This window comes from Sphaerodactylus townsendi, linkage group LG16 (genome assembly GCF_021028975.2).
Source record: "Sphaerodactylus townsendi isolate TG3544 linkage group LG16, MPM_Stown_v2.3, whole genome shotgun sequence".
Lineage (NCBI taxonomy): Eukaryota > Metazoa > Chordata > Lepidosauria > Squamata > Sphaerodactylidae > Sphaerodactylus > Sphaerodactylus townsendi.
In genome coordinates, this window is record NC_059440.1 from 7493242 (window position 1) to 7515438 (window position 22197).

Sequence of the window (22197 nt, forward strand, 5' to 3'; positions counted from 1 at the left end):
TTGGCTCCGAAACAATAAAAAAGCAGACCTGTTTAGCAGAAACGGGAACAGGATGAGTGTCAACCTGCCCGGCAGCCCTCTCTCTTTTCCGGCCTGGATGAAAAGCTCTCCTGTCGGTTGCCTGCCTTCCCCTGCACCCCAGTAATTCATAACCCGCTGCCGGCCCCTCTTCCCCTCCCCTCCAGCCCTACCAGGCTTGGGTTATTTATTCAGGAGAGCTGAGCTCCAGAGTCTGACCCAACAGCAACCCTCCCCACTGTCTTTCATAGCCTGGGGAAGGAACGGCTGGTCGGGCCCCCTCCCTGGGTGATTGATGGCGCCTGTCTTCCTAATGACAGAGCCGAGGGCTCTGTGTGGAGCTGCTCTCTCAGCAGACAGTGCCAGCCTGGTTGGGGGGCGGTGGTCGGGGAGGGGACAGATGAATGCAGGAAATAGGTCTCAGCGCTGGGGACGGTTCTTGCAAAACGGCTCCGTGCAGGCAATTGTCGGGGCTCCCTGATTGTGGCCCCCAGCAGGACTAATGTCAAGCCCTCCTAATTAGCCCCCCAGAGTGCCCTGGAGCTGTCAATCTCTTCTCAGACCTTGACCTGGTATGTGGGAAGAGAACAACTTGGCATTTGCAGTGGCGTAGGAGGTTAAGAGCTCGTGTATCTAATCTGGAGGAACCAGGTTTGATTCCCCGCTCTGCCGCCTGAGCTGTGGAGGCTTATCTGGGGAATTCAGATTAGCCTGTGCACTCCCATACAGGCCAGCTGGGTGACCTTGGGCTAGTCACAGCTTCTGGGAGCTCTCTCAGCCCCACCTACCTCACAGGGTGTTTGTTGTGAGGGGGGAAGGGCAAGGAGATTGTCAGCCCCTTTGAGTCTCCTGCAGGAGAGAAAGGGGGGATATAAATCCAAACTCCTCCTCCTCCCTCCTCCTCCTCCTCCTCCTCCTCCTCCTCCCTCTTCTTCTTCTTCTTCTTCTTCTTCTCTTCTTTCAGCATTAAAAGCACGTCCCGTATGCAATCTTCCTGCGATTCTTACATCAACCTTGCATGGTAGGTCAGCGTGATAACAATGAGGTAGATAGGAGGCTTTCTTAAGACCACCTTCATAGGAGAGGCAATATTTGAATCGTCAGTCTACAGTACCAGATCCACTTTTCAGGCATGCCTTCACAATCAGGAGACTTGGAGATCTGGTAGCAGAACCCGGAGCAGTCTTTTCTGGAGGGATTCGCTCTAGTGCAGGGGTGTCCAACTCTGGTTCAGATGTTCACGGACTGCAATTCCCATCAACCCCTGCTGGCATGCCCAATTGGGAATTGTAGTCCGTGGACATCTGAAGCGCCAGAGTTGGACACCCCTGATCTAGGACAGTGATGGCGAACCTATGGCACGGGTGCCAGAGGTAGCACTCAGAGCCCTCTCTGTGGGCACGCGCAAACAGAGCCCCCCACCCCCACCCCCAATCCAGGCTGGCCTGGGCTGCTGGGCTCGATTATTAGCATTAAACCTAAGACCTAGTTTTGGGGAAGCAGTGTAGGTAACCCTGTTAAAACCCACTGATTTTTATGCTAATCCAAATCTCATCTGGGAGTAAACCGATCCTTTACCTGGGAGTAAGCTCGGTTGCTGGCAATGGGGCTTGCTTCTGAGTAAACCCTCCTAGGGTCGTGATTCACCTGTTGGAAGAGTTGCGCAGTTGCTTCAAAGCAGAGCCTCTGACTTCTTCAAAGTCAGAAGAAGTCAGTTGCGCAGTTGCTTCAAAGCAGAGCCTCTGACTTCTTCACCCTTGCTTCAAAGCAGAGCTTTCACATCCTACATGTGAACTCCCAAAGGCACCTGGTGGGCCACTGCGAGTAGCAGAGAGCTGGACTAGATGGACTCTGGTCTGATCCAGCTGGCTTGTTCTTATGTTCTTATGTTCTTATGACTACCACCAAGCTTACTCCTGAGTAACGCACACCCTCGAGCTGTGCCATTTTTTTCTAAACTAAAACCTCAGTATTCAGGCTAAATTGCCGTGTTGGCACTTTGCGATAAATAAGTGGGTTTTGGGATGCAATTTGGGCACTCAGTCTCGAAAAGGTTCGCCATCACTGTTCTAGGAGATCCTGTTACGGACTCATGGGGCAGCGTCATGGATCTTTTTGCAGCAGTGATGGAATGATAAGAAATCGAGCGGGAGTTAAGTTAGGGTTTGTGGCCTTTTGTGGTGGGGCCTGTGAAATGCTGCAGTCCTCCAGGAAGATAACTTAATTAGGAAAGAAGGAATATGGGAACACAAGGCCCAGAAGAATCTTCGTCCAGAGACGTACGTAAAACCTGGACTGTAACAACTCCAGATTCTAGTCTCCTGGAGCTAATATAAAACATGAAACAGATGACTGTACACTACACTGATGACCAAGAGGGCTATTACCTCCATATAGGGCTGCCAGCCCTGGTAGTAGCATACTGCTAATGGGCACATGGGGTATCCCAAGTCCCTGGGCACACATAATGAAACGGGGTGCACCCAAGCAACACACCGCCAAGCCCCCCTCCTAGCCTCTTTGAAGGCCAGCTCCTGCCCTCCCCAGGGGCTGATGGGAATTGTAGTCCATGAACATCTGAAGCACCAAAGTTGGACACCCTTGCTCTAGTGCATCCATCCTGGCAAAAGGGTTGCATCTTCTGATGCCTCTTCCCCTCCTCTTTTCCCTCGAGTTGCAACAACATCCTGTAATCCAGGGGTCCCCTACATGGTGCCTGTGGACGCTGACAGACTCAAGCTCGCTCCTTTCTGGCACCCGCCCAGTGTTTTTAGAAAGTGGGTGAGGTGTCAGAGGCGGAGCTACAAGGAGGCCGGGGGGCGTGAGTTGGACCAGGCTCACGCCTGGGGGGGCAGCAAAATTTTCAGGTTTGTTTTTTGTATTTTTAGTGTTTTTTAGTTTTTGGCCTGCAGGGGGTGCAGTTTTTAGGCTAGCAGCACCAAAATATCAGGGAGTTTGGGGACTTTGATGATAGCCAGGTTTGGTCAGGGGTCCAAAGTTATGGACTCCCAAAGGGGGTGCCCCCATCCCCCATTGCTTCCAATGGGAGCTAATAGTAGATGGGGCTACCCTTTCAAGGGTCCATAACTTTGGACCCCTGAACCAAGCTTCACCAAACCTGGCTGGTATCATCAGGATAGTCTCCTAAAGATATTCTGAAATTTTGATGCTGCTAGCCTAAAAATTTCACCCCCTGCAGGCCGAAAACTGAAAAACACTAAAAGATACAAAAACCACAAACGAATGGGGGGAGGGGGGCAGCAAAACTCAGATTTTGCACTGGGCTCCATTTTCCCTAGCAACACCTCTGATCTGAGGGATTATCGGAGATTTGGTTGGCCGGGCTGGTTTTTAAACATGTTGCTTTGTGGGAAAACTTGGCAAACTAGCCCAGAATCGTTGTGTGTTTCCCCCACCCACCCACACCCCAAAAGCATCCTGGCAAATTGGATCCTGACCTCTTGCTTCCTCTCTTTTCCCTTACAGACTCTGATGATGACGGAGAGTCCGAAGCAGCCAAGCAGCTCATCCAACCCATTGCTGAAAAAATAATTGCCAAATACAAAGCCAAAGACGAGGAAACGCCACTGCTCTTCTTTGTGGCTGGAGAGGTATGGTGGAAAGTTTCCATGTCCCCTCTCCAGCAGCGAATAAATCAGTGGTGGGATCCAAACATTTTAGTAACAGGTTCCCATGGTGGTGGGATTCAAACTGTGGCGTAGCGCCAATGGGGCTGGGCGGGGCATTCCGGGCGGGCCGGGCATTCCAGGAGCGGGCATTCCTCTACAAGGTGACAAGGATGCAGTCACTGGGTCCTTGGGCGTGGAACCACGCCGTGAGGCTGCCATGCACTGCGCACCTCCTGCTAGACTGCTTGCCCAAGTTCTGCGCTACTGCTGAGAGTGAGGGCTTAATCCAAGGCAAAATCACCACTTAGTAACCCCCTCGCACACACAAATAATTAGTAACCTACTCTCGGGAACCTGTGAGAACCTGCTGGATCCCACCTCTGGAATAAATGGTTGCGGGGTGTGTGTGTGTGCGCGCTAAAGCTTAAGGTGGTGTGACAGATGTTTCCTTGCAGAGAAATGTTATTTTGGGATCACATAGAAATGGAGCTGTCTGCCTGAATTCTTGGTACCTCTTTGCCAAACTACAGTTCCCAGGATTCTGTTTGGAAAAGGGAAATAGAGTTGACTGCATCACAGGAGACAAATTAAAGATATAAGTAGAAGCCATTTTTACAGCTACCGTGTTTCCCCGAATATAAGACAGTGTCTTATATTAATTTTTGCTCCCAAAGATGCGTTATGTCTTATTTTCAGGGGATGTCTTATTTTTCCTGTGTTCAGTTCGTCGGGCATGCTTCCAAACAAAAACTTTGCTATGTCTTACTTTCGGGGGATGCCTTATATTTCGCACTTCAGCAAAACCTCTACTACGTCTTATTTTTCAGGGATGTCTTATATTAGGGGAAACAGGGTATCTTTACTGTCTTTCTACCACCCAGGCGACTTTCGAGCCAGACTTTTAACTGGGGAGTTCCATTTCCCCACCCTGATTCATAGCCTGATAGTTCTATGTGTGTGTTTTCGGAGTACTGAATTTGTTGGGCTGTTCTTGTGCTCCTTTTACGTTTCTTTTTATGGCTTGTGTTATTATCGATCGTTTCAAACGGTCTTATCGTTTCCTCTTTTTACTTTGGGAGCTTTTCATGACCAGGTCTCCGGAAAGCATAGCACTGTATGAACAAATAAATAATTTGAATGTATTGTCGAAGGTGTTCATGGCCGGATTCAACTGGTGGTTGTTGTGGGTTTTTCCAGGCTGTGTGGTACCAGGCCACGGCCACACGGCCTGGAAAATCCACAACAACCAAATAATTTGAAATTATGCCTATTGAAATTTCCCTTGCAACTAAAGAAGAAAAGTTGGTGTTTATACGCTGCTTTTCTCTACCTTTAAGGAGTCTCAAAGTGGCGTCCCCACAACAGTTAGCTTGTGAGGTTGATGGGGCTGAAAGGGTTCTGTGACTGGCCCAAGATGACCCAGCAGGCTTCATGTGGAGGATTTTGGAAACAAACCCAGTTCACCAATTTACAGCCCACCGTTCATATAGAGGAGTGGGGAAACAAACACGATTCTCCAGATTAGAATCTGCCACTCTTAATCACCACAGCCTGCTGGTTCTCTAGCTGATGGAACTCCAGCCGTCGACATTAGCCGGGCGTGGGAAAGGGATTTCCTGACTCCTTTGCTGTATATTCTGTGCAGTAACTCTGAATACAGCCGTCCTAACTCTAGACCGGACGCTTCTCAGATATATTCTGCCAAAGCACTTTCCATGTGACAAGCATTTTCAATGATATAAAATTCTGGCACAGATGCCTCTGTGTACCTGCCAAGGACAGTCTTCATCTTTGACTTCCAGGATGAGGGGAGGGAGGAAGGCGCGGCCTTCATTCATTCCTCCGGGCAAGCGTTTTTTTCCAAAGTAAGTAAGTTATGCACCCGGTGGAACCTTTGAACCGATCGGCGATGATGAGATGGTGATGATGGACAAAGATGAAGAAGAAGAAGAAGAAGAAGAAGAGGAGGAGGAGGAGGAGGAGGAGGAGGAGGAGGAGGAGGAGGAGGAGGTGGAGGTGGAGGTGGGAGGTGTGAGGTGGAGGTGGGAGGGAGGAGTTTGGATTTATATCCCCTGCTTCTCTCCTGCAGGAGACTCAAGGTATTGACAATCTCTTGCCCCCCCCCCTTCCCTCACAACAAACACCCTGGTGAGGTGGTGGGCTGAGAGAGCTCTCGAGTAGCTGTGACTCAGCCCAAGGTCACCCAGTAGCTGGGAGCGTAGGAGTGTGTACAGGCTAATCTGAATTCCCCAGATAAGCCTCCACAGCTCAGGCGGCAGAGCGGGGAATCAAACCCGGTTCCTCCAGATTAGATACACGAGCTCTTAACCTCCTGCGCCACTGCTGCTAAGATGCAGTGGCATCTTAAAAGGACAAACCTTTATTTCAATATGAGCTTTCATGAGTTAAATATTAATATTTTGCATTGAAGTAAATCTTGTTATTCTGTAAGGTCCCGCTGGACTTTGTTTTTGTTTTGTTATAATAGTCTAACACAGGGGTGTGTGTGTGTGTGAGTGTGAGTGTGGGTGAGTGTGTGTGTGAGAAAAGTGTTCTCAAGTCACAGCTGACTTTTAGGTGACCCTGTAGGGTTTCCGAGGCAAGAGACTAACAGCAACCCTGCAATTCCTTAGTGGATTTTCAAGCCAACCTTGCTTCCTTTCCAAAATCTGATGAGATTGGGCTAACCTGGGCCGCCCAGGTCAGATAGACTGCTCCTTTGCAATCCCCTTTCTCTTGAGCTGGCATGAGCAATTCTCACTTTAAAAGCACCGCCACAGATTTGGGGGACGAGCTCCCAAAATTCTGGCGCTGATCCTTGGATTCAGAATCACGTAATTCTCCTTGTCATTCCTGCGTTGCTAGAGCAGGCGCTGAGACACTGCTTTTTCCCAGACCTTTGTTAACAGCCTCGCTCGGTCCAGCCCACAACACACGTGCTCCCCCCTTGCACATATTTCAGACCTCCGCCATCGCCCCCCCCCCCCTCGCCTTCGTGTTGGAAAGCAGAGTTCCTAGGCCACGAGGGTTCCTCTTGCACCCCCTCCCGATAGCCCTGGAAATATTCCCCCCTTCCCATCTTTCTGGCTGACCTAGCTTGTGTTGAAGGGCAGCACACTGCCCTTCATTCATTCTGGACACCATCTGCTTGCCACCTTCCTGACAGCTGCCTGAATGACCCATTCATCACCTCTATAGCTCGGGGACGCCCCTGAGCACGCTAACCTTAGAGAGGGAGGAATGCGGCATGCGCAGGCAACGCCCCCTTGGTTGCGGACACTGCGGTTTCTGTGGCAGGCAGGGCGGGGTTTCTAGACTCCATCTTTTCGGCTCGATTTAAAAAATAATAATAATTCCCACAAACAGGCGATATTAAGCATTGGTCCCACCTGTTGGCTGCCAATAAAGGGCCCTCTGTAAGCATCCCGGCCAGCTGCAGTTGGTGGCCAAACGCACTGAAAACAGACCCTGGTCTCTAGGGAGCTGACTCTGCGACCCCGGGGGGAGGGAGGGCTGAGCACGGGGGCTCCTTTGTGAAAACCTGAAAGGGGGGGGCTAGCAAAATGTCAAGTTTTCAGGCTGTCAGCTTGTAGGTGAAGCACGGAAGAGGGAGGGAATTGACATCAGCCGGAGAACGACTTGGGCAGGATTTCTGTGCCGGCACCGGGTATTAATTTGTCTTTGCCCTGCAGGCTCCCATGCGGGGTGACTTCCTGGTCCACCCTTGCTCGGCCATTGGGGCGGTGGACTCAGCCCACCTTCGCTTCACCCTGGGAACAATAACTGGCGGTCACTCTTTCAGAGCTGCGCTCCAGGGGCAAGGCTACGGCTCTATGCTGTGAAAAAACTGGCGGCTGCCTCCTCTGCATCTTCATGCCCTTTGTGTGCTGAAATGCTAATGGCGCTGCACGTTTGGAAATCAGTGGCTGATATTTTACGGCACGTGGGAGAGGCGGAGCGTGATGGTGGGGAGGTGTGGCGCTCCCCTGGGTGGTGGGCTAAAAGGGTGGGGGTCTCTTCAAGGCAGTCGCCATGTTTGTTAGTAGTAGCAAACAGTTTAAGACAGGGGTGGGCAACCTATGGTGCTCCAGATGTTCATGGACTACAATTCCCATCAGCCCCTGCAGCATGACTATGGTGCTCCAGGTGTTCATGGACTACAATTCCCATCAGCCCCTGCAGCATGACTATGGTGCTCCAGGTGTTCATGGACTACAATTCCCATCAGCCCCTGCAGCATGACTATGGTGCTCCAGGTGTTCATGGACTACAATTCCCATCAGCCCCTGCAGCATGACTATGGTGCTCCAGGTGTTCATGGACTACAATTCCCATCAGCCCCTGCAGCATGACTATGGTGCTCCAGGTGTTCATGGACTACAATTCCCATCAGCCCCTGCATTTATGATCTGCATGGTGCTCCAGACTGTTCATGATCACTACTCCCATCTCCGATTAGCTCCCATGACAGAAAGGCTCAGTTGAAAATGGGATTACATTATGGGATCAGCCGCCCCTGCCAGCGTGGCCAATTGGCTACGCTGGCAGGGGCTGATGGGAATTGTAGTCCATGAACAGCTGGAGCACCACAGGTTGGCCACCCCTAGTTTAAGATGTCTGTCATAATTGCAGTCCTTGAGGGCATTCTGAGCTATTTACATGCTTCACATTTTTACAACAGCCCTATAATGTGGGCTGATATTGATCTCACTTAGCAAATGAGCGGAAGGAGAACAGCTGTGGCTGTTTAAAGCGAAATTTGAACCCGAGAGTTGACGATTTACAACTCAGCTGCTTCTGCTAGCTGAGCTCAGAAATATCTGGATTTTGCTGCCTGCCTAGGTCGCTTTGAAAAGCGTGCACGTATTTATTTTCTCCCCTGCCAGGTGCCATTGCTATAGCTGAGTCTCTGGAAAGCCGCTCAAATTGCCCTAACTATGGGAGGTCAGCTCTTCCAGATCTCAGGAGCAGCAGTGGCGTAGGAGGTTAAGAGCTTGTGTATCTAATCTGGAGGAACCGGGTTTGATTCCCCGCTCTGCCGCCTGAGCTGTGGAGGCTTAACTGGGGAATTCAGATTAGCCTGTACATTCCCACACACGCCAGCTGGGCGACCTTGGGCTAGTCACAGTTCTTCGGAGCTCTCTCAGCCCCACCTACCTCACAGGGTGTTTGTTGTGAGGGGGGAAGGGCAAAGAGATTGTCAGCCCCTTTGATTCTCCTGCAGGAGAGAAAGGGGGGATATAAATCCAAACTCTTCTTCTTCTTCTCTTGGGGGCTAGAAACTTGCTTTTAAACACTGGAAGGTGGTGTTTTCAGGATGCCGAGTGGGCAGGGCAGGGAACAGTGCCTCCTTCTCAAATATCCGGGATCCTTTGGGGTAGCTGGCAAGCTGCGCAGAAGCGGTCGTGAACGCCCCGCCAGCCAACTTCGGCTGTGTTTGCAACCACCGAGGGCTTTGCTGGCCAAACAAGGAGAAAGCTTAACCTTTGACCCAGCTTTCACCCTCTTTCAGCAGGGGGGCGGGGTGGCGTCGGCGTCCCCATTGTCACACCGGCTCGGCTGACACGCAGGCCTGGGCGGCAGGAGGCAAAAAGCCAGGTTTTCTGTTGCTCGGATTCCAGGGGGCCCTTTGGAACTGCGTGCCGGGATTTTTGGTGGCTGTCGGCAGCGCTGGGGGAGACTGTGAAAAGGATACGTGGCAACATAAATAGACAGGCCCTGGCTCCCAGGGAGGTTACTACCAACAGCAAAGGTCTCTCTAGCAGGGGGTCACATGCAGTTTGGACCTGGTATCTTGCCTCTGTCCACAGAGGTTCAGTGTGCACAGAAAACCCTCCTGCAATTTCTACGACCCTTTTCCGAGGTACCGTGTTTCCCCGAATATAAGACAGTGTCTTATATTAATTTTTGCTTCCCAAAGATGCGCTGTGTCTTATTTTCAGGGGATGTCTTATATTTCTGTATTCTGTTCGTCAGGCATGCTTCCAAACAAAAACTTACTTTTGGGGGATGCCTTATATTTCGCACTTCAGCAAAACCTCTACTATGTCTTATTTTCCGGGGATGTCTTATATTCAGGGAAACAGGGTAGTAGCGTCCGTTGCCACGTCTTGCTTCGGTGAATTCCACAATCAATGCCGTGTTTTACAAAGAAGCGGGGTGGGAATGGGGGGGTCTTCCCATGGGTAGACATTCCTCTGCCTGTTGAAGCAAACGTGCACGAATTTGTTAAGGATTCCAAAAAGCAAACCTGAATAACAAAACTGAGGGCGTGCATCATGAACAGAGCAGGCCTTTTTGTTTCAAAACAGAGCTTTTAATGTATTGTCAAAGGCTTTTGCGGCTGGAATCACTGGGGTGTTGTGGGGTTTCCGGGCTGTATGACCGGCTGGCATCTTCGATGCAGGCGAAACGTCAGGAGAAAATGCTACTGGAACGCGGTCCTACGGCCTGGAAACTCCACAACGCCCCAGAGTTTTTAATATTTGGGTGAAGCTTCCCAGGTAGCAGGAAAGCCGTCAAGAAAGCTCATCCAGTCTTAATGTGTCTTTAATGTCGGGGTTTTAAAACTCGTGACTTGACAGGACTGATTCCAAACCTTTCTTTAGAGCAGGGTGGCTTAAATCCTGGATTGATGCATGTTTACTTAGCAACAGGTCCCTCGAACGTACCCATTAATGCATAGAATCATAATCTTAGCACAGTGGTGGGATCCAAAAATTTTAGTAACAGGTTCCCATGGTGGTGGGATTCAAACTGTGGTGTAGCGCCAATGGGGCTGGGCGGGGCATTCCAGGGGCGTGGCCAGGCATTCTGGGGGCGGGGCATTCCTAAGCGGGGCTGTGGCAAGGACGCAGCCGCTGCGCCGGTCCTTGGGCGCGAAACGAATGCACGCAGGCGCAGGCTGCCACGCACGCCGGTGCACCTCCTGCTAGACTGCTTCAAGTTCTGCGCTCTACTGCTGAGAGGAGGGGCGTAACTAAGGCCAAAATCACGTGGCAGAATCACCCATTAGTCACCCCCTCTCAGCACACACAAATAATTAGTAACCTACTCTCGGGAACCTGTGAGAACCTGCTGGATCCCACCTCTGTCTTAGCAAGAACAGAGGGTGAGGTTCAGATAGCAGACATTTCTTGACAAAGACCCTTTTCGTTTGGTTTCGTCCCACAAATGCAGGCTTTCCCAAATGAATTTCCATTGCTTTTCTGTCAGATAGCAGAGACTGATGATATCCTGTGGGAAAAGGCTTTTAGCTTCTAGTCGTGGGTAATTGCACGTTGTGGGTAATTGCGGGGTCAAGAGAACCGAGTGAATTCTGTGTCATGGGTGGGGCCATCGGAACCTGACCTGAACCAACATCTTGAGTCTTCATTTCTGGCCAGAGACTGGGACTGCCCTGTTTGAGTTACGTTTTCTGTTTGCAGCAGATCAGGAAATGTAACAGCGGAGCCCAGCCAAAAAGTATGCACGGGCAAGTCTGCGTTCTACCCGGTTACGCGAGGCTTCAAACATGAGAGCAAATTGGTCCCAAATATCACTGCATCGAGGTTGGGAATTACGAACAGGAGAATGTTCAGCTTCCCACCTGCGTGTGTGATTTTCTCAACCTTTATGATGTCCAATGTATCATCAATGTATCATAACAGCTGCAGAAAGCCATTGCTTTCACATCCTGCATGTGAGCTCCCAATGGCACCTGGTGGGCCACTGTGAGTAGCAGAGAGCTGGACTAGATGGACTCTGGTCTGATCCAGTAGGCTCTTTCTTATGTTCTTATGAAGGCTTTCACAGCCGGATTCAACTGGTTGTGGTGGGTTTTCCAGGCTGCGTGGCCGTTCAAGATCTACCAGACCACAGCCACGCAGCCTGGGAAACAAGATCTACCAGGTCACGGCCACACAGCCTGGAAAACCCACCACAACCAGTTTATGATGTCCCTTCTTGGTTGTCCTTTTTCCTAAATTTAAACCCCAAGTTCCCTGTAGTTGCATTTACATTTGGGGGGGGGGGGAGGGAATCCTCTTGGGTAATTCCCATCTCACCATATAATTGTGACCACCTTTCCCCCCAGTTGTGGCCACACTAGGAGCTTGATTTGTTTTCTTCCACTGCTTTTGAGCACAACCACAGCTGGTGGACCAAAGAGCATCAAGGAGCCGTGGCACCATTGTGAGGGTCTTGGGACTAGTTGGGCAGGGTGTGTGGAGAAGGGGGTAAGACCTCTGCTTTCACCAGGCCATTTCTCCCACTGGGAAGCAAGATGTTGACTCAGCCTTCGGACACCCTTTTCAGTACCTCTGCAGCTCCAAGTCTATCCTTTTTGCTCCGAAAATGAATGGGCAGATGGCTTCAGATACAACAGTGCCCACTGGTTTGTTATATAGAACGGCATTACGAGGCAGGCCACTTGCTTTCAAGATGGGCCAACCCAGATTTCACCTGGCTCTCTTTCTCTCTCTTTCTGCCCCCGGTTTACCAGGACAACATGACCGACTCCCTTCGGGATTACACCAACCTGCCTGAAGCGGCTCCCCTCCTGACCATCCTAGACATGTCCGCCCGGGCCAAGTACGTGATGGACGTGGAGGAGATCACCCCCGACATCGTGGAAGCCTTTGTGAATGACTTTCTGCTGGACAAGCTGAAACCGGAGCCCATCTGAAGCGCGAGGAGGGGGCCAGGCAAGGCAGGAGAGGGGCCCCCCACCCCACCCCGCTTGGACCCAATTTTAAAATTGCAGGACTTCCCCAGCCTTGTGCAGAGCCCGGTGGCAAACTTTCTCCTGGGGCCGGGCTTTGGGGCTTCTCCTTTGGAACCCTTCCAAGGTGCAGGGAGGGGCTGATGGGGGGCAAAAGGGGGGCTGCTGCCCGGAGAGGGGGAGGGCTGAGAGAGCCTCCAGGTGGCTGAGCCAGAAGCAGCGTTTGGAGTCGACTGAGCACCAGCTAGCAGGACTGTTTCCCAATTTCAGCTGTGTTTGGGGGAGGGGTTTACACCTGGGGGCGACCTGCTCCTCTTTCTGCATTCATATAACCTTTGCAAACTAAGCAATAAGCAAAATATCTTTATTTCTGCCCCTTTTTTTCAAAACTGCCCCAAATAATAAATGGGACTTCTTTCAAATGGGCGAAACCTTGTGGAAATAGTTTGATATTTTTTTTTCATAGTGTGCCATTACCAGAAGTTGGGGGTGGGTGGGTTATACCCCCTCTAGGTCCTTTAGATGTAGGTTTACTTTTCAACCCCTGCCTCCTCCTCCCCACTAATTTCCAGAATCTACATCAGTGGTTCCCAAGCTTATTTGGCCCACCGCCCCCTTTCCAGAAAAAAATATTACTTCGCGCCCCCTGGAAATTAATTTTTTTAATTTTAATAGCAATTAAACAGAAAGATATATGAATGTTTCTACCTGTGGCCATCACCCCCCCCCCCCCGGGATCGCTGCAGCACCCACCAGGCGGCGGTGGCGCCCATTTTGGGAATCACTGATCTACATTATCTGGGGGGGACAGGAAATCCTGAGGTCTTCCCGTGATAAATTCAGCATCTCTTTCCTGTGGCTGTTTCCATGTTTATAGCCAGGCTTTGTCCAGACCAATCGCCTGCTGTGCTGCTTCTGAGCCCAGGTTTCCACCGAAGTTTGGGGGTGGGGGGGATGCAGAGAGTGCTGGCAAAACAAACCCACCGGTGCATCTTGGTTTCTGGATTTATGATAAATGGCCAGGGCAGTGTCTTGGCCCACTGCCAACCACTGGGCAGTTTCCGGTGGCCGTTGAGGATTTGGGGCCCCAGGACAGACGGTGGTCCATTCCTTACGTGGCAAAGACTGCCTTGAAGACCCACCAGTGCCATCTCTCCTGTGTGTCCACCGGGAGGTTTCCAAGGGCTGCCATACAAACCAAAGCTGCCGAGACATTTCCAGTCCCCTGCGTTGTAGCAGTGAGCCCAGGGCACGGCTGGAGTTGGGGTAGCGTGGCTGAGCCCACACCACAGTGGCGTTGTCTAAGAGCAGCTAACCTGAGCACAAGGCTGTGTTCATCCCCGTTCTTTGGAGCCTGCTGCCCAGGACTTTGCTTAGTGCAGTGGTTCTCAACCTGTGGGTCGCTACCCCTTTGGGGGGCTCTAATCCACCCTCTTTCTCACAGGGTCGCCTTGAGACTCTTCGCATCAGGGCAAGGTTCTCCATCTGTAAAATGGATAAATGTTAGGGTTGGGGTCTCACCACAACATGAGGAACCGTATTAAAGGGTCGCAGCTTAGTGAGTACATTTTTCTTTCATGGCCCCTTCCCTGGGGGGGGCAGGACAGTATGGCTCTCCCCTCCCTTTTTTCACCCTGCAAGGTTGGCTAAACACAGAGAGCCCCCCTGATCAGCCTCAGCATTCAACATATGGGCAGCAAACTTTCACATGGCTTTTCTGTAGAGTCCTGCGATCTTCCTTCTGTTACCAGCACTGGGGGCCTGGTGGCCCGGTCCCCCTGCGCATCGGAACTGCTGCGCTTGCTTCTGTTTGTCCCAGGTGCTCTCCTCTTCTGCACATCTGATAGTCGGTAGCCTCTTCAGAGGTGCAAACCCTGCTTTTCAGGGTGGTCTTTTCAGGCATTCGGGGGGCTGAGGGGAGCTTGCTTTGAGTAGCACAGCCAAACCCCCCTTCCCTCTTTTCAACCCCTGGGAAAGTGACAATGTAAAAACTGTACATGGTGATTGGAACTTTGTAATAAAAAAACCTGTTCTCATGACTTGCGCTGCGTGTCGGGAGTGTGGCTTGCTCTTGCGTAGTAAAGTTCCTGGGCTACCTTTGGATAGGGGAAAAGCCCATTCAAGTTTCTAGTCCAGGGGTCTGCAACCTGCGGCTCTCCAGATGTTCATGGCCCTGCTGGCAGGGGCTGATGGGATTTGTAGTCCATGAACATCTGGGGAGCCGCAGGTTGCAGACCCCTGTTCTAGTCCGTATAGCAGTAGAAGAGAGTGCACAGATTCAGATTGCAACTTTTAAAGAAATCCCTGCACGTGGAAAAACATCACAGCAAGAGTTTTTCTCCCTTCTGTGCAAGGTTTCTGTATATGAAAAAAATATTCAGAGGGTCTGGGGTTCCAGGGCAGACAGAAAACCCACAACAGCTAGTGGATTCCGGCAATGAAAGCATCTGACCACAGGTGTCACACTCACGGCCATCCAGATGTTATGGACTACAGTTCCCATCATCCCCTGCCAGCATGATGGTTGCAGGGGATGATGGGAACAGTGGTCCATAATATCTGGAGGGCTGTGAGTTTGACACCTATGTAATCTATTTAAAAGAAAGCAGCTGGGTGTGGCCTCTATTCTAGAAAAAGGGGGGCAGGGTTTTTTTTGGGGGGGGGAGCCCAGGCCAGTCCAACCAAGGAGTGGTTGCCAGGAGCCAGCCCCACCCCCCCTTGCGCTTTTCAGAAAAGTGGGGGAAGAGGGGACCAGAAATGACGTCTTGCACATCTGCCAGCCCCAGAGCTGGAGCTTCCCAGCGATCCTGGGAGAGGGGGTCCGACCCCTGTGCAGAGTGGATGCCAACAGCCCAGGACAGTGCCACTCTGACCGCTGCCTTCGCACGGGACCTCATGTGCAGGTTGTGGGGGCCCCACTAACTTTCTGAGGCTCTTTGGCCAAGGAGCTCCTGCACAAAGGGGATGCCGCTTCTGAGGGTGCCGCCTTCGCACGAGGCCGCACGTCGAGGTTGCCTAGTGTCGGAGCCTCTTTGGAGCAAAAGCCCCTTTGCAGAGTGGCGCCCAGAGAATGAGACGCGCTTGCAGTTCATGCCTTTGGCCACCGGAGGGCGGCAGCAGCAGCGTCCCCAGCGGCTCCCTTGCCCAAAGAGGCTCGGACACGCCACGACCTCGACGTGCGGCCTCGTGCGAAGGCGGCGCCTGGGAAAGGCCGTCCTGGGGGCTCTCGGCTCCATTGTCCAACCGGGCAGCCAGGGTGGCCAGAGTCCCCACAGCGACGGCGACGACCCTCCAGCAGAAGCCGCCGCCACCAACCCTGCATACGGATCCCCTCCTCCTTCTCCCCGCCGGCCACTTTGCTCACGGGGCCCGCTGGACGCTTCCGCCTTTACAGCCCCGCCGGCCAATCAAGCGGCAGGAGGAGAAGGTGGAAGGGCGGCGGCCCAATCGGCGCACTCTCTCGGGACTCGTCACCCCGGAGGCGACGGGGAAGGAGGGAGGGGCTCCCGTCATTGGCTTCAACCCCCACCCCCACCCCCCTTGGCCTGGCTCCCCCGGGGACCCCCCTCCCCCTGTCCTGATCGGGTGCCACAGCTGAAAAGAATCTGCCCCACAGGGCTCGGGAGAGCCCCCCGTCCCTCCCCTGGACCACGCCACGCTGACCGCCGCCTTCGCACGAGACCGCACGTGGATGTTATGGGCGGGGGGGGGGGATTCCGCTATCTTCCCGAGCCTCTTTGAGCTTGGCAGCCCCTTTGGACAATGGAGCCGAGAGCCCCTAGGGCGCCACCTTCGCACGAGGCCGCACGTCGAGGTCGTGGCGTGTCCGATCCTCTTTGGGCAGGGTAGCCGCTGGGGATGCTGCTGCTGCCCTCCAGTGGCCAAAAGCATTAATTACAAGCGCCGACACTTTCTCTCTCCCACCCCCCACCCCCCCACTCGGCATTTCTCAGGTTATAGTTGCTATAATGTGGCGTGTTGGGGCTCCTGAGGCTGCAGGAGAGCGTTGTAACGCCCACACGTAGGCAATAACGCTGCTGGAAAGCGTTGTAACTCATTAGAGACCGTGCTAACGCCGCGGGGAGAGCGCTGTACCGCTGCCGAGGAGAGTTGTAACGCTCCAAGACCGTGTTAACGCGGCTGGAGAGCGTTGTAATGCGTCCCGAGATCGCAATGACGCGACCGGAAAGCGTTGTAACGCTACAAGGAGAGTTGTGACGCGTCCGAAACGCGATAACGCCTTCTGAAAGCGTTGTTACGCTGGCCAAGAACGTGCTAACGCTTCGGCAGCCTTAGCGCGATCTTGGGGAGCCCTCCGCAGCGGCTCCCCTGCCCAAAGAGGCCCCAACACGCCACATTATAGCAACTATAACCTGAGAAATGCCGAGTGGGGGGTGGGTTAGGGCGCCCATCCGAGCGCTGCCCCCAAGCCCCGTCCCCCAGCCTCCCTGCTGGCTCCCTAGCTCCTATAGGGGGGTTGCGCTGGAAGTCAGTCATGCTCCCAGGTGTAATTTAGACTCGGTATGGCACTGATAGATGGTCTGTATTTTTGGATGCCCTCTGGATCAACTCCCTGGATCAAGAAGCACAGCAGGGAGGAAAGCGTCGTGTATCCCTCGCCTAGCTTTTCAGTTAGTCTCTGGAACCAGCAGAGAAGAGGAGCAGTGGAGGACAGCAGTGGGCCAGAAAGGGCTGAGGAGCTTGACAGAGGGCTTTTCTCAAAGCCACATCTTTTAAACAGTGTATTTTAAACAGGGGGTTTCTCTTTTTTTCTCCTTGTCCTAGGGCTGCTGATTGGTGGAAGGTGCTGAAGGGTGGGGCTTCTCACATTTGTAAATCTTTTCAGTTAGTGCTGAAGGGGTGGGGCTTCTCACATTTTTAAATCTTTTCAGTTAGTCTCTGGAACCAGCGGCAGGTGTTTTACTAAATAAAAACATATTTTAAGGGATAGTAGAAGGTATAGAAACCTTAAGAGGGAGGCACTAATTAAAATTAGTATTTGAATATCTAAACAAAATTAGATATGAAGACAGGAAGCCAGCAGGGGGATGGGGGCTTCCCAGTGTTTTGCACTGAGTGTCGCATGTATGACTATCTGCCACTAGGGCAGAAGTCGTGGGTGTGCCCTCGCTGCAATGAGTTCCTGGCACTCAAGGAACATGTGCTGCTCTCTTGAAGCCAAGGTGGCAGACCTGGAGGAGCTGGGAGATGCAGAGGGGGCAACAAGCAAGGCTTTCGGGGACCCAGCACCTGGGTCCCCCTCCCAAGGTGCCGTCTCTTCGGATGTCATGGAGAATGAGAGTCTGGGTGAGGGAGTGTGCCAGTCTGAGGTGTTGGAAGATGCTCCCTTAGATGGGACCCCTTCCTTAGCTGGTGGTCAGATATCCTCTCGCACTGAGTGATACCCCTCGGGAGGTGGGGGGATCCTTGTAGTGGGTGATTCGATCATTAGGAATATAGAGAGTTGGGTTTGTGACAGGCGTGATGACCGCGTGGTGACTTGCCTGCCTGGTGCGAAGGTTGCGGATGTCACGCGTCGTCTAGATAGGCTGTTAGACAGTGCTGGGGTGGAGTCAGCAGTTGTGGTCCACATTGGTACCAATGACATTGGGAAATGTAGCCGGGAGGTTCTGGAAGCGAAATTTAGGCTGCTAGGAAAAAGGTTAAAATCCAGGACCCCCAAGGTGGCATTCTCCGAAATGCTACCTGTTCCACGCGCAGGGAGAGCTAGGCAAGCGGAGATACAGGGTCTCAATGCGTGGATGAGAAGGTGGTGTAAGGCAGAGGGTTTCAGCTTTGTCAGGAACTGGGGAACCTTTTGGGATAAGGCAGGCCTGTACAAAAGGGACGGGCTTCATCTTAACCAAAGAGGAACCAGGCTGCTGGCTCAACGTTAAAAAGGTGGCAGAACAGCTTTTAAACTGATCCTTGGGGAAAGCCGACAGGAGCTGAGGTGACTTCGGGGTTCGAATACAGAGTCCATGGGGATGCAGACACAGAGAGAGGTTTTTCTAAATCAACCACATACAAGCGAGGAGCATAGCAATGTGATAAGTGATAGTGTCTACAAAAGGCTAGAGGGCAAAACACATAAATCCCAGGTTAAGGACAGAGACAGAGTATACAAGTGTCTCTATGCTAATAGTAGAAGCATTCGACCTAAAATGGGGGAGCTGGAGTACAGAGTTTTGAAGGAGGACATTGATATAGTGGGCATCACAGAGACATGGTGGAATGAGGAGAACCAGTGGGATGCTGTTATCCCAGGTTACAGGCTCTACAGGAAGGATAGGACAGAGCGTATTGGGGGTGGGGTGGCCCTCTACATCAAAGAGAGCATAGTGTCACATAAAATAGACAATGCAGGGGGAGCTGATTCCTCTACAGAAGCACTGTGGATATCAATACCAGGGGTGAAGCAAAGTTTAACATTAGGAATATATTATCGTCCCCTGACCAAAGTGCACAAGAGGATTCTGAGATGGAAAAAGAAATTAGAGAGGCCAAAAAAAGCAAAAATGTCGTGGTAATGGGCGATTTTAACTATCCCCACATAAACTGGAAAATGCATGTTCAGGTCATAGTAAGGAGAGAACATTCCTGGATATGCTAAATGACTGTGGCTTAGAGCAGATGGTTGTAGAACCAACCAGGGGAGATGTGATCCTAGATCTAATTCTATGTGGGACCCAGGACCTGGTGCGGGAAGTCAGTGGTGGTGAGCCGATAGGGGACAGCGACCACAATGCTGTCAGATTCAGTATCTCTGCATGCGAACAAGAGTGACAACTACTAATGTAGTTACATTTGCCTTCAGAAAGGGAAATTTCTCAAAGATGAGAGGGATAGTCGCAGGGAAGCTGAAAGGAAAAAAATCAAGAGAGTCAAAAAATGTCCAAGGTGCTTGGAGGTTATTTAAAAACACAGTCTTAAAAGCTCAGCTGGAATGTGTTCCGCAGGTTAGGAAAGGCAGCGCCCAGTCCAAAAGAAAGCCACCATGGTTAACAAGGGAGGTTGAGGTAATTATTAGGAAAAAAAGATGTCTTTTAGAAAATGGAAGTCCAACTTAACTGATGAAGAATACCAGAGAGAACACAAATGGTGGCAAAAGAGAAGCAAGTTAGCTGCAAGGGAGGCAAAAAAGGATTATGAGGAACGCATGGCTTTGAACATCAAGACTAGCAACAAACAGTTCTTCAAGTACATCAAAAGCAGGAAGCCAGCTAGGGAAGCGGTAGGTCCGTTAGACGATGAAGGAACAAAAGGTGTGCTAAAAGGTGACAGGGAGATTGCAGAGAAGCTGAATGAATTCTTTGCATCTGTCTTCACCCAAGAGGAGGTGAGGAAAATTCCTGCACCTGAACCAAGCTTCTTAGGAGGTGAATCCGAGGAACTAGCGAAGTTAGTGGTAGACAAGGAAGAAGTTCTGGCAGCCATTGATAAACTAAATGCTACCAAATCCCCTGGCCCAGGTTGCATTCATCCAAGAGTTCTTATAAGGCTCAAGCATGAAATTGCTGATGTTCTCACATTAATATGCAACTTATCCCTGAAATCAGGCTCCATCCCTGAAGACTGGAAGATGGCCAATGTCACACCAATCTTTAAGAAAGGATCTAGGTGGTACCCACGAAATTACAGGCCAGTCATTTTGACATCTGTTCCTGGTAAATTAGTAGAATCTATCATTAAAGATAAAATTATTAAACATGTAGAAAAGCAAGACCTGCTGAGGAAGAGTCAGCATGGCTTTTGTAGAGGCAAGTCCTGTCTTACAAACTTACTAGAGTTCTTTGAGGGTGTAAACAGACATGTGGATAAGGGGGAACCAGTGGACATTGTCTACTTGGATTTCCAAAAGGCTTTTGACAAAGTTCCTCACCAGAGACTGTTGAGAAAAAACTCAGCAATGATGAAGGAATAAGAGGGAAGTCCTCCTATGGATTAAAAACTGGTTGAGGAACAGGAAACAAAGGGTGGGTATAAATGGAAAGTTCTCACAATGGAGAGATGTAGGGAGGGGTGTCCCCCAAGGATCCGTTTTGGGACCAGTGCTCTTTAACTTATTCATAAATGACCTGGAAGTAGGGGTGGGTAGTGTGGTGGCCAAGTTTGCAGATGATACCAAATTATGTAGGGTGGTTAAAACCACAAAGGATTGCGAAGAGCTCCAAGCGGACCTTGATAAATTAGGTGAGCGGGCTAAGAAATGGCAAACGAAGCTCAATGTAGCGAAATGTAAAGTGATGCACGTAGGGGCAAAAAATCCAAACTTCACATACACGCTACAGGGGTCAGTGCTATCAGTCACAGACCAGGAAAGGGATTTGGGCGTCTTAGTTGATAGTTCCATGGGAATGTCAACTCAATGCATGGCAGCTGTGAAAAAAGGCAAACTCTATGCTGGGGATAATTAGGAAAGGAATTGAGAATAAAACTGCAAAGATTGTCATGCCCTTATATAAAGCAGTGGTGCGACCGCACTTGGAGTACTGTGTTCAGTTCTGGTCGCCCCATCTCAAAAAGGATATCGAAGAGATAGAAAAAGTGCAGAGAAGGGCAACGAGGATGATTGAGGATTGGAGCACCTTCCTTATGAGGAGAGGCTGCAGCGTTTGGGACTCTTTAGTTTGGAGAGGAGACGTCTGAGGGGGGATATGATTGAAGTCTATAAAATTATGCATGGGGTAGAAAATGTTGACAGAGAGAAATTTTTCTCTCTGTCTCACAATGCTAGAACCAGGGGCATACATTGAAAATGCTGGGGAAGAATTAGGACTAATAAAAGGAAACACTTCTTCACTTAGCGTGTGATTGGTGTTTGGAATATGCTGCCACAGGAGGTGGTGATGGCCACTAACCTGGATAGCTTTAAAAAGGGCTTGGACAGATTTATGGAGGAGAAGTCAATCTATGGCTACCAATCTTGATCCTCCTTGATCTCAGATTGCTAATGCCTTAGCAGACCAGGTGCTCAGGAGCAGCAGCAGCAGAAGGCCATTGCTTTCACATCCTGCATGTGAGCTCCCAAAGGCACCTGGTGGGCCACTGCGAGTAGCAGAATGCTGGACTAGATGGACTCTGGTCTGATCCAGCAGGCTAGTTCTTATGTTCTTATGTTCTTAGCTGCAGGGGCTCTGTTTCCCAGAGAGGAGCATTCCAGAACTGGAACAGCCCGGCTTTCTAACGCTTAGAAGTGTTTGGATTTCAGGGGAGAAAAAGCTGAGCCAAGTTTGTTCTAACCTTGCCCGTGCAGCCGGAGCAAACGACAGCACGGGATGCCTGTGGCAGCTTTACAGTTTGCCAATGTAAACTTGAAATAAATTGCCTCATTTGTGACTCAGTGGCTGGCACAAGATTCACGATGATATCAACGGCGTTCTCTGACCCTCAGCTGAGGACGCGGAACAGAGTTTCTGGGTGCAAAACACAGGCCCGTTTGCAGCTGCCCTTGTATATGGGGGCCTTTTCCCTTCTGTTGAGTGACCCTCTAGTCCCGCCTCCCCAGCAGGGAGACAGTTAACCAGATCTTTCCATGGCAGACAGAAAGCAGTTGCGTCGAAACACTTCCTCTTCTTTCAAAGCGGACCTCCCACGGCTGGTTCCCCCCCCCCCCCCCGAATATTTTTAAAAACCACGTTCAGTCACTAAGTTCAGAAGCTAGCCACCCCCCACAACTCTTTCCATCTGTTTCCATTGAAAACAGCCATGTTGTTTACGGTGAAACCAGATGTGTACAAAAATTCTGGATTTGTCTGCCAGTATGTTTAGAATAGAAGAAGAGTTTGGATTTATACCCCCTCCCCTTTCCTGTAAGGAAACTCAAAGGGGTTTACAAACTCCTTTCCC

The 22197-nt window shown here is 51.1% G+C and overlaps 1 protein-coding gene across 1 annotated transcript in view; it reads left to right on the forward strand.

Moving 5' to 3' along the window:
- The window catches only part of NXN (nucleoredoxin), a 108548-nt gene extending 95774 nt beyond the window's left edge, over positions 1-12774 (forward strand). The window contains exons 7-8 of the mRNA XM_048519303.1: positions 3505-3629; positions 12130-12774. Coding sequence (XP_048375260.1) covers positions 3505-3629; positions 12130-12312 — 308 coding nt within the window. The 3' untranslated portion in view covers positions 12313-12774. The remainder of the gene's footprint in view (positions 1-3504; positions 3630-12129) is intronic.
- The last annotated feature ends 9423 nt before the right edge of the window (positions 12775-22197 follow it).